The 12,066-nt window shown below is 40.5% G+C and overlaps 1 protein-coding gene across 1 annotated transcript in view; it reads left to right on the top strand.

Moving 5' to 3' along the window:
• The window catches only part of PTPRM (protein tyrosine phosphatase receptor type M), a 292,405-nt gene that overhangs the window by 233,939 nt on the left and 46,400 nt on the right, over positions 1 to 12,066 (top strand). Inside the window, exon 18 of the mRNA XM_042464433.1 lies at positions 916 to 1,013. Coding sequence (XP_042320367.1) covers positions 916 to 1,013 — 98 coding nt within the window. The remainder of the gene's footprint in view (positions 1 to 915; positions 1,014 to 12,066) is intronic.

Here is a 12,066-nt window from a genome sequence, read left to right as displayed (position 1 = left end):
TTAATTGTACTCTCTCTCTCTCTCTCTCTCTCTCTCTCTCTCTCTATCTATATATATATATGCTACTATTTTATCTTAAGATGAGTCTTTTCACCTAAACATGATTTTTAAATTCAAATACCGTATATGCTCGACTATAAGTCAACCTCATGTTTAAGTCGAGGGCAGGATTTGGAGCCAAAATTATGGATTTTGATATGACCCATGGATAAATCAAGGGTAAAACTCAGGGGCATGTAACAAAGGATGTAAAGGATGATGCAAGGGAAAATGGTGCCAAAGAACTTATAAAATTATGGCAGGCATAACTGTTTGGGCTCATCCTAAAGGCTGGATGGATGAGAGAATAGAGGAGATCCATCCTTTTTTTTCTTTTCCTTTTCTTTTTTTCTTTTGTGGTGCTTCCAGGATGGACTAAGCTCTGACCTTTTACCACTCTGTTCAGAGAAAGAGGATGACTCCTATAAGAGTTAAAGTACAGTACTTACATTGACCCGTGAATAAGTCAACCCAGGTTTTTCTAGACTTATGCATGAGTGTATACAGTAAATAATACCATTTCCCCACTCAGCCGTAGTGTTTAATTTAAATACCCTGTTATTGTATGATCCTTCTCAGATGTAAATTCTTGTGACTTGGATTCATGTCAGGTAAGTGTATATAAGAATGCAATGTCAGTTTTCAACAGCCAACTCGCCTTCATTTTCAGGATAAAAATAGTTATACTCAAATAAGCTAGCAAACAATATATTAATACATCAGTGTTTAAGTAACACTGATGAGCCTACAGATACACAACCGGTCTTTTAAGCACACTCCAAGAGTGTCAAATTTTGAAGGCTACATTTTATCAAAGTATAATATTCCAATACTGAAGCATGAGAAAATAATCTTTGGATTGATTTCTTGTTTCAGGGCCAATGCAAGAGACGATATATGACTTCTGGAGAATGGTCTGGCATGAAAATACAGCAAGCATAGTCATGGTGACAAATCTTGTGGAAGTGGGAAGGGTAAGAGTATCTGAATTGTTGTTTTTCATATATATTCCATAGTAATCAATGGTATGAAGATATAGATGTACAGAATGTTTCAAGGTGTGGGGGGGCCCCCCCCCCCCCCCTTATTTGAAATCACAAGAATACAGTAGACCAGTAAATAGGGTGATGTTTTCTTTGAGGTGATTTCCATAATGGTTTCTTCTGCACTTAAAAAGCAACAACTTTATTGCTAATTTAGCAGTTTAGTTTTGAGTAATTCACACCATGAATACTTTGAGTAGGCTGAAAAGAGTCAGTGTGGTTATGGTGGTTAGAGTGTTATTATTGGATTGTGAAACATTAAATTCAGATCCCTACCCAGAAACAAATGACATGAGACATGGAAGATATGTGACGGGACTGGATCTCCTGGGGTTTTTATCTTTTAGTAAGGACAGCAAGATGAGATTTGGATCTGGAAAGGAGGGATCATGCCCCCTTCTTATTTCTAGTGAAAGCCACCCCTCTAAAACTGCTGTTAACCACAGAGGAGGAGTACAGACCAAATACGTGCTTGTAAGCATGGTGTTTTAGTTTGAGTGTTGAACTATGACTATGGAGACCAGTGTACAAATTCCTGCTCAGCCATGGAACCCCACTGGGTAATCTTGGGCAAGTCATATTCTTTCAGCCTCATAGGAAGGAAATGGCAGACCACTTCTGAATAAATCTAACCAAGAAAAATCAGCGATAGGGTCACTTTAGGAGCGCCATAAGTCAGAAACAATTTGAAGACAACAGCAACTATGTTTTACCCTAATAGTAATTTTGAGGAAGCAGCTTGCACGGGGAAATCACAATGAACAGAAAGGCATGTTACTGTTTCAGCAGTAGTGAAGCAGATGATTTAGAATATGTAAAACTAGAAAAAGTACACAGATTCTTACAGGCTGGAATCTCCCTGCTCACCTTTTACCCCATGCCCTTTCTGTCCCACACATCAAGTGGCCTTCCTCTCCTCTTTCTGTCCCACACAGCTAGGTATTTTTTTGGTGCAATTTCAGTTTTCAGCAGTTCCTCTCTCTGTACTGATGCACATACTATTTTCTCCCTTATCCTGCTTTCCCACTCCACACACACACACACACATGATCTATCTCTCACTCAACCCTGGCACTTATTTAACTTTTCTCTCTGCTCACTTTTCTCCGTGTCCCTCCCTCCCTCCCTCCCTGTCTTTCTCTCAGCTGTTTGATGGGTTCATGGAACCTGCAAATGGAAGCAATGTAGAGAAAGCTTGGAGAAACTCATATTCTTTTTTGCTGTTTATAAAAAATTGCCCCTTAGCAATAGCAAGTTCATTTCTATACTGCCTATCAGCACACTTAAGCACTCCCTAAGCAGTTTACAATGTGTAAGCTAACTGCCCCCAACAAGCTGGGTACTTATTTTAGCGACCTATGGAAGGATGCAAGGCTGAATGGACCCTGGAGCTCTGCCTGGGATTGAACTCACAGTTTTGTGGCTGTGAATGGCTGCAGTACCAGCATTTAACCACTGTGCCACTGAGGCTACTTTTCACTAAGTCACTAAGAGCTCGTATCCTAAGGTTCATGCCCTTTGGATTCCCTTCCTACCAATGCCAGGTTTCAGGTGTCTACATTTCATGATCTTTGAATTATGGTAGAGATTGAGAGCCATAGAAACTCTCTCTTTCCTTAGTATAAGATAACCTAGAGAAGCAGGTGTTCCGTTTCTCTATGAAAATCCAAGATTCTGTCAGCTGTACTGTCAAACACCTCCAGTCACAGTGCACTTATTAGCAGCTGAAAGAAAGGGAAATTGGACATATCTATTTTGGTGTAGTAAAATAATTGTGATGCATGTTTTTAATTTCTTGGCAATACTGTAGTTTATATTTTCTCTGGGGGAAAAATGTGTAGCGTACAGGGTGTTGAATGTTTTCTCCATAACATGTTATTTCCAGTTTCTTTGATTGTAAATTCAATTTTCATTCTGTGTTTAGAAAGAGGGGTTTTGCTCGTGGTTTATTGTGTGTTTAAATCCTCCTGCTTAGACATCTAAGTGCCTGAGCCTGCTCACAAATCAGCAAACAGGGCCACATTTGGACGACAAAGTGGTATGATTTGTGAGTATAATCAAATGCTGTTGCAAAACCACAAAGAGTGAAGCAATTAGAATGGTTCAAATGGACAGTTTGAAACCGTTTGAGATCCAATGAATTGACCAATTAAGTTTCCCACTTAGATTCAAAAGTTAAACCAAATTTAGAAAGAAATTTATAAAGAAAATGTTAAACCAAATTTATTGATATGAAGTTTTCCCACATATTTTATCTATTTGATAATCATATTCCACATGGAATATATTCTGAGAGATAGCTGATTCTGAGAGCCTTTTTAACATAATGGAATATTGAGCTCATTGAAGGCTTTGCATCAGTAGTAAAACAGCTATCTCGTCTCTTTAGTATTCACCTTGCTAATGGCTTAATAATAAAACTACTGTTAGTAACATAACCATCTTTCTCCCTAATCATCTTCTTTGTTGTTGTCACTGAGGTAGAGGCCTATCTTCAGATATACTAAGAACCTGTTCCATACAGAGAATGAGACAACTAGGATATTTTCTCATAACATCTGAATTTAGAATCATAGAGTTGGAAGAGACCACAAGGTCCATCCAACCCAACCCCCTGCTATTCAAGAATACACAATCAAAGCACCCCCGGCAGACAGCCATCCAACATCTGTTTAAAAACCTCCAAAAGGAGACTCGCCACACTCCAAGGGAATATGTTCCACTGTCAAACAGCTCTTACCATCAGGAAGTTCTTCCTAATGTTTATGTGGAATCTCTTTTCCTAGTCTTTGGAGCAGCAGAAAACAAACTTTCTCCATCATCAATATTACGCCCTTCAAATATTTAAATGTGACTATCATGTCACCCCTTAAATGTCTCTTCTTTGGGCTGAACATAGCCAGCTCTTTAAGCCACCACTCATAGGAAATAGCTTCCAGACCTTTCACCATTTTGGTCACCCTCCCTCCTCTGGATATGCTCCAGCTTGTCCACATCCTTCATGAATTATGGTGACCAGAATTGGACACAATATTCCAAGTGTGATCTGAACAAAGCAGAACAAAGTTGTACTATTAGTTCCCTCCATCTAGGTCTAAAACACACTGCAGAAATAATCCAGTTTGAGACCACTTTAACTGCCCTGGCTCAATGCTAAGGAATTCTGGGAACTAGTGTTGTGAGACATTTACCTTCTCTGTCAGAGAGCTCTGGTGCCACAATAAACTAGAATTCCCAGAATTCCCTAGCACTCAACCAGGGCATTTAAAGCAGTCCCAAGATGGATTATTTCTACAATGTGTTTTGGACCCTAGACATTTTATTCCTATTGATATAGCTTAGATTTGCATTCGCTTTCTTAGTTTGCCACATCACATTGATGCTGACTTCTAGATCCTTTTCACATATACAGTCTTTAAGCCAGGTGTCACACATCCTATATCGGTTCATTTCGTTTTTACTTCCTAAGCGTAGTATCCTACATTTTTTCTTGTTGAACTTCAGTTTGTTAGTTTTGGCCCAGCTTTCTAATCTATTAAGGTCATTTTCAATATTGATCCTCTCATCTAGGGTATTAGCTACTCCTCCTAATTTGGTGGCACCTGCAAATTTGATAAGCATGCCCTCTATTTCATCACCCAAGTCATTTATAAAGAATAGCCCTGGGCCCAGGACAGAACCTATGGCATCCTGATAGCCACTTCTCTCCAAGGGGTCATTCCCACCACAATAAATTCCGAATCTTGATTCAAGGTATATGTCCCTAGTTCCCACTGGAAATCAATTCTGATCCTTATTTGATTTGATTCCAGTGGGGAAAAAGCGGAGTAAACGTTAAAAAACCCCAGAGGTATCGTTTTTTGGTGGTTCTTGTCCTAGGAATTGATTCTGACGCACTCCCAACAGGTGGAAACACCAGATCAGAATAGATTCTTTTTTTGTGGGAGGGACAAATAGCAGAGGGCTGTCACCATCCCTCCCCAGAGACTCTCCCAGTGCTGGGTTTTTTGTTGGCTTGTTTGTTTAAAAAATAAACTTCATTGAAAAATCACTATATTGCTGAAGCAGCCACTTGCAAAGGCAAGTGGTTGCTTTAGCAATCTAACGATTTTTCAATAGGATTTTTAAAAGAAAGAAAGAAAGGGGTTTCCGTCCACTTCTTCCTCTTCCCAGGTCCATCTCCTCCACATTCTCGTCCACCTGCTCCTCCTCCACTTCAACCTCTTCCTCTGCTCCTTTGCCCAGCCTCCGTGCTCCCTCCTCCTCCTCGGCCGCCCCGCCACTGCCCCCAGGCCCCGGGTAGGCACTCACACATCCCACCACCGTGTCCCGCAAGCCCCCAGGTAGACTGGGGCACCTGCAAGTGAGAGGCAGAAAGGGAGGGAGGAGGGATTGGGGAGGGAGGGAGTTCCCATACCCATGGGGCTGTCTCGGAGCAGCCACGGTCCCCAGTCGCAGACACCAGGCGCTTCAAATCAGCATCTCCAAAGTCCCCAGCCAGTCATTGGAACCTCGTGGTGGTATTTTTTGCCTCCATCCAAAGGCAGGCCAAAGGAGTGGGACTTTGGAGGACACAAGGCACCTTGGGTCACAGAAGGTAAAGGGTTGGGGCGGCAGCCTTCCGAAGGGATTCCTGCGGGGGGGGGGGGACTGGCTGAAGGGCTGATCTGCTTTCCCCTGCTCCAATGGGAACAACAAGCGTGCCAACCAAAAAAAGCAATTCCACAAGGGATCCCATTTCAGAGTGAGAACAAAGGACCTTTTGGAATCACTTGACCTAGCGGAGCGGAGCTAGAGCAGAACTTCCAGTGGGAATGAGCCCCAAGATGAGGAGGAGCCCTTGTTGAGTACCCTTTGGGTTTGGTTGGTCAACAAATTTCAAGTAACAATCATGTTACCTAGCTTTCTTGCAAGGATAGCATGGGGGAAATTGTTAAAAGCCTTACTGAAAAAAATACACTACATCCATAGCATTCCCTTCATCTAACCAAGCTTGTGACTCTATTGAGAGAGAGAAAGAAATAAGATTAGTCTGACATGACTTGGTTTTGAGGTGTAATTAGTTGAGAAACTAATTACAGTATGGCATTCCACACTGTAGAAATAATCAAGGTTGAAACCACTGTAACTGTCATAGCTCAATGTTATGGAATTGTTGAAATTATAGTTTGTTGTGTCAGCAGAGCTCTTTAACAAAGAAGATTAAATGTCTCACAGAAATACAAATCCCAGAATTCCATAGCATTGAGCCATGGCATTTAAAGTGATGTCAACCTAGATTATTTCTGCAGACTGGGTACAGTCTAAGTGTTTACCAACTGTGAGAATATAACTTTTGCTTAGAAATACCGTATTTCAAAATGTATCAGAAAATATCCCTAAATTCTATTAAGAATTAGATAGATACAGTGTATAATTATGATGTAACCGTTGATTTTCATGCTTTGTTTCTGATGTCTTTATAAGTAATTGTCTTCTGGATGTCCCAAATATAGCAGATAGGGGGAATTAGGAATCGTTACAGGAATGAACTGGTCAAAGTTGATACACCAAAATACTTGTCACTTTCTTGTTGTTGTTTCTTTCCAGTCCAACCTATGGTGAGCCTATCACAAGGTTTTCTTGGCAAGATTTGTTCAGAGAGAGGCTGCCATGGCCTTCCTCTGAGGCTGAGAGAATTTGACTCGCCCAAAGTCACCCAGTGAGTTCTCATGGCCAAGCAAACCTTTATTACATAAGTCCGTTTCTTAAAATCTAGGATGGGGAATGTGTAACCCTTCAGATGGTGTAGGACTGGTGTTCTTATAATCCCCTCCATTGGCTATGCTAGATAGGGCTGGTAGGAGCTTCAATCCCGCAACACAAGAAAGACTACACATTCATCACCTCAACTTTAAATTGAGACCTCTCTGTTTTCACCAATATTGCCAAAAAAAAGTGATCAGTCCAACACTGTACACTTGAAGTATATGGAACACATACGTATAGTATAGAGTAACTTTCCTTCCTGTATTTCATGAGTTGAAACATTTTAGGACTGCTCTACATTTACTTTCTCATTATAGGCCTGTACATGATTACAGTCTTTGAGCACTTACTGTTCTCATACATACTATGTCATCTCAGTCTGGTAATTTGATTCTAGTTTTTAAAAATATATTGATGTCTTTGAGGTATCTGTTTGCACTCCTGTAATCTCCAGAATTGTTTCAAAACTGTGCCGTAGTGCATGCTTTTCAAGATAATCCACAACACAGGAGAATTTTGTAATGTAATGTATTAAAATGTTAGCTGTAGTATATGTAATGCGGCCATGTCTGATTTCTTTCCTTACTCAGATGTAAGGACATTAGTCCCAGTCTGAATTGGAACCCTAGAGGAGGCAAGGGGACCTAAATCCTTTGACCTTCCATTCTGCTCTACTACACCTTCTGTTCCCATAGTACTGGGCTGAAGATTTTCATAGCAGTTTAGAGCATGGGAACATGGGCTAATCTGGACTGGGACCAATAAAGTATCAGAGGGTCACATTTCCTAACCTGTCTCCATGTTAGATGATGTGCTTACAGTTGCATAAGAAAAAGAAATGGAAGTAAATGTGAAGTTTACTGTCCTTGGCTAAGCTGACTGTCAAAATCTCAAGGTTGTGGTCCCAAAAAATTACCAAAAAAGTAATTTTTCCATATTCTGTTTGCTATTCTTATTGGTGAAGCAATTGACACTGGAAAGTTAATTAATGTACAAGCTATGCTCACTGCTTATTGCTGCTTAGGCCTGTTGGACATTTTTCAGTGGTTTTCAGTCTTTCGATTTTCATTTGGATTTTATTTTTAGTGTCATGTTTTGACAATAGGTCAGTCCCCCCACCCTCCGCCCCCCGTTGTCCCTGACTCTGTGGATGATTTTTTTTTCAAGTATTTTGGTTGCACTTGGTTCCATTTACTGCCACTTTTGTTAGTTGACTTACAGATTTCTTTGACAGCCACCTGCACATTTGAAATCCAAACTGAGAGGGGGAAGGAAATAATCCTATTTGGGGTATTGAGTTTTTTGTTTTTGTTTTTTTCCAGAGGAGAACAATACCTTTTAACATGTTTGCCACATATCTTGTGCTTGTCCTTCATGAATTAATCATAGAGTAGGCGTATGTGTATTTGTTTACCCGGACTGGATAGTCATTAAATTTGTGCTCGGATATAGCTTTTGCCCTGGAGCTCTCTACATCAGGATGGTTTTAATTGCAGGCAGAGGAGCCACCAGGAGACTTTCCCTCACACAGGCACCTGCTACAGATGATTCAGTCCCTTCATTCGCCTCTAGCAGGGCCTGGATACATCTGCCAGTACCTGTCATTATCTAAGGCAGCCTTGTCAAAAACCCTGCATCCTTTAAGCTCTCTTGCGTTCCAGCAAGGGACCCTTGTCAGTTTTCCTGGCACTTGTAGGCCACTGTGCACCTGGTATTTAAATGGCAGCAAAATGTGTTTTGATTGTTTTCCTGCTTTAATGAACCTACCTGAGGGAGATTTAGCTTTTTATCTAGTCGCACGTTACTGAGTTGCTTGCATTTACGCTGTTTATGTGAAAAGACAAAAAAGGAGAAGGAGAAACAAACAACCCCCACACCTCACTCCTCGTATTCTTTTACTGTTACACTGATCCATCTGCCGTAGGTCCTGTGACAGAAATTGGCAGAAATCCCCCAGGAGTGTTTTGCTGTAGTAATTTACACTAATGATTTCTAAGCATATTTAGCCAGCATTGTGAAGACCTCATTAGAATGTTTCTAAAATTAAAAAAAATGCAAACAGTGATTGTTTTGTAATTTATAGTAGCCATTACTGAGTTGCCATGAAAAATTCTTTGAAAAGTAGTATGATGTGATGTGGTATGATTTCAAATTCTTGGAAAACTTTTCACAGACTCCTTTTTTTTCCTGTTTGACACACACACATACTACTCGACCATATGTGGATTTTTGATAGAATATCTATGGCTAGGTATAAGGAAGGCTGGCATCTTGAGGATTATGGGGACAGAGTTCTGGTCTGTGTGCCACTGCCTAGCCAAAGGAGGAAACTATGGGAAGACCAACTGCCTAACTATACCCAAATACAAGGAAACTCATGACACCTATCGACCACATTCAGAAATAAACCAGAAATTAGGCTGGCTTTGAGCAAATTCAAGACTCTGATCTTCCTGCTCTGTGCTTGCTACGCCATCTTTGTTTTGCCTCATTTCATCCCAAACTCAAAAAGGAGGACAAGTTTGAAAGAGCCTGGAAGTAACACATTAAACATAACCTTGTTACTTATTACAGTTAGCCCACTGTATCTGTGAGCTAGCCATCCACAGATTGGATCTCCCCATCCCCATATTAGCCAGTTGCAGGGTGCCCCCATAAACATGCTGAAACAGGCAGGTTCATGTTGCCATCCATAGACTGATATGGGCTTGAGCTCTCATCTGTCAAGAAGTCACAACCAAACTCCCATAGATGGGAAGGACCCACTTTAAAGTTTTTAATAGAGGCAAGCCATTTTTTGTCTTTTATTTAACATGATAAGCCATTTAGATTTACTCATTATTCCAGAAATAATACATGGGATAAGATTTTTGTCCTTGGAAATTAAACTTAAACAATAATTTTGACAGTAGTGTATTAAGAACATGGTATGTTACTAACAAGTAATAAAAATTAACAACTACCGTTACTGCATTTGTCTTTAAACTGGTGATTCCAAACTTTACAGTGTTTGAAATTTTCACCAACCCCAGTCATTCTTACAGGCTTTACTCCAGACATACTACTTTTCTGTCTGGCGGCATCATGGGAATGAATATCTTGATTAAATCTACACCCATTGTACACAACTGTTAACTTCACATTATCATGTTGAAAGCAGCAATTAAACGTAACTATTTCTGATTCAGGGCCAGTATGTTCAGTAACAGAAGAACCAATAATTTTATCCCTCTCTTGGGTTGCACTGGCATATATACTGTAGTTCTTAAAGACAGACCAAAGAGGTGAAATGCCTGCCTGTCTTAAAACGTGTGCAGCTTATAGATTTTTCTTGCAACCATCTCACTGCCAGAGAGGCAAAATGCTTTTAGACTGCAATCAAGTATACTTGCCAGTGAATAAGTCTCACTGGATTTATTTAGTCTTACTTCTGAGTAGACCTGCATAGGATTACACTGCAAGACTGCAATCCTAGATATTTACCTGAAATTAAGCCTATTAAATACAGTGGTCCCTCCAGATTCACGGGTGATACGTTCTTGCTCCCTCCCCCCCGCGAATCTGAAATTTCGCAAATACTCAAGTTCCATTGTCCCCAATGGTGGACCGCCATTGGGGACAATAAGACTCCTTCCTTACGTCCTTCCTTCCTTCCTTCCCTCCCTCCTTCCTTCCATTCCTGCCTTTCTCTCCTTCCCTCTTACTTCCCCACCCCTCAGTGCCAGGGCCGCCGTGGCCTGTAATCCATACCATCTGCATGGGGACTTGCTTTCACAGCAGAACTCAGGGCTCATTGTGCGCATGCCCTGCCCCCTCCGCCCCAACCAATTGATGTATCATGCGCCCATTGGCTGCAGCGGAGGGGGACAGGATGGGGAATGCATATGCTGGGCCTGGAATGCTCTTGGGAAAGCGAGTTCCCATATGGCCGGCATGGATTACAGGCCCCGGCAACCCCAGCACCAGAGGGGAAGAGGGAGGGAGGATTTGCAATCTGCGAATGATCAAAACCGCGAATAGCAAGTCTGTGCATAATGAGGGATGAGTGTAGAATGAAGCTTCTTAACGATATGTATAGGATTGCACTGTGAAACTAAACTACTGTATTAAAAATAAAACTTGCACTGGAGACTGCAAGAAAAATAAACAAAACTCAGGCTATATGTGTAGTCTCTCTTCTCCACCCATCCGCCCCAGCCATATCACTTTGTTATATGAAAACTGAGACTAGTACAATAATTTAACAATAAAACTTTTAAACAAAAATTTAATTCTGAAAAAGAAAAGAACCACAAGTATAATCCATGGTATTCTTAAAGTCATTTATCTGAGTGCTGACCTCTTTTTTAAATGTAAACAACCATAGTTTCCCAGTAGAAATGATGACAGATGTGATAGATTGCTAAAAAGAGGAAGCTTTATAAAATTCATCAGTTTAAAATCATCTTTAATCTGGCACATCAGTAAATAGGATCATATGTCTTACCAGTCAAATCAGATTTCTTATTTTCAAACATATGACAAGAAATAACAAGTTGGCTTTATTCCATCATGCATAGCAGGAAAGGCATCCTTGGGGAAAATAATTGGCTGTTATTCCACAGGACGCTAGACAGACTCTTTTGTAATCATTTAATAAAGATGTCCCCAGATCTACAGTGCTTTCCTCACAGAACAAGGCAGCATAAAACAGGTGCAGAACATGGTCCTTTGTCACATGAACCCTTTGTCACATGAAGTCTGACTGGTTTCCCTTCTTTTAACATGCTCTTTTCTACAAGTAAGTGATGCTGTGCATATTGAAATCCATAAAGTTCCATAAGCCCTACCAAACTGATTAAAAGTATCCAAATAACTTATCTGGGAATTACCACATATACAAAGAGGTGAACATTTTCCTTGGATCTTAAATACTGACAGTGTTAAGAAATTAGTGTCTGCCAAATTGGCTTGAAGCGTTTGAGTAGATCATACACTAAAACTTGGGAATATTCTAATGTATCTCCATGAATTGCTGACATAGAGAGGAAATAAAATTGGTCCAGTATTAGAGCCAAACTACATGTGGTGCCAAAGCTATCTTCCCATCTCAAATGATAATAAAGGAGGTTAGAAAAGGCATGAAGAGAATATGTGTCCTAAGGAAAATTCCTTTTTATGAAGCTGGTACAGTCATTGTAGACAGCTCTGAGCTTGATTGACCAATGATCTGAGATACTATAAAGCTCCCTCCTTT

This window comes from Sceloporus undulatus, chromosome 4, assembly GCF_019175285.1.
Source record: "Sceloporus undulatus isolate JIND9_A2432 ecotype Alabama chromosome 4, SceUnd_v1.1, whole genome shotgun sequence".
Lineage (NCBI taxonomy): Eukaryota > Metazoa > Chordata > Lepidosauria > Squamata > Phrynosomatidae > Sceloporus > Sceloporus undulatus.
This window is presented reverse-complemented; position numbering and strand designations above follow the sequence as displayed.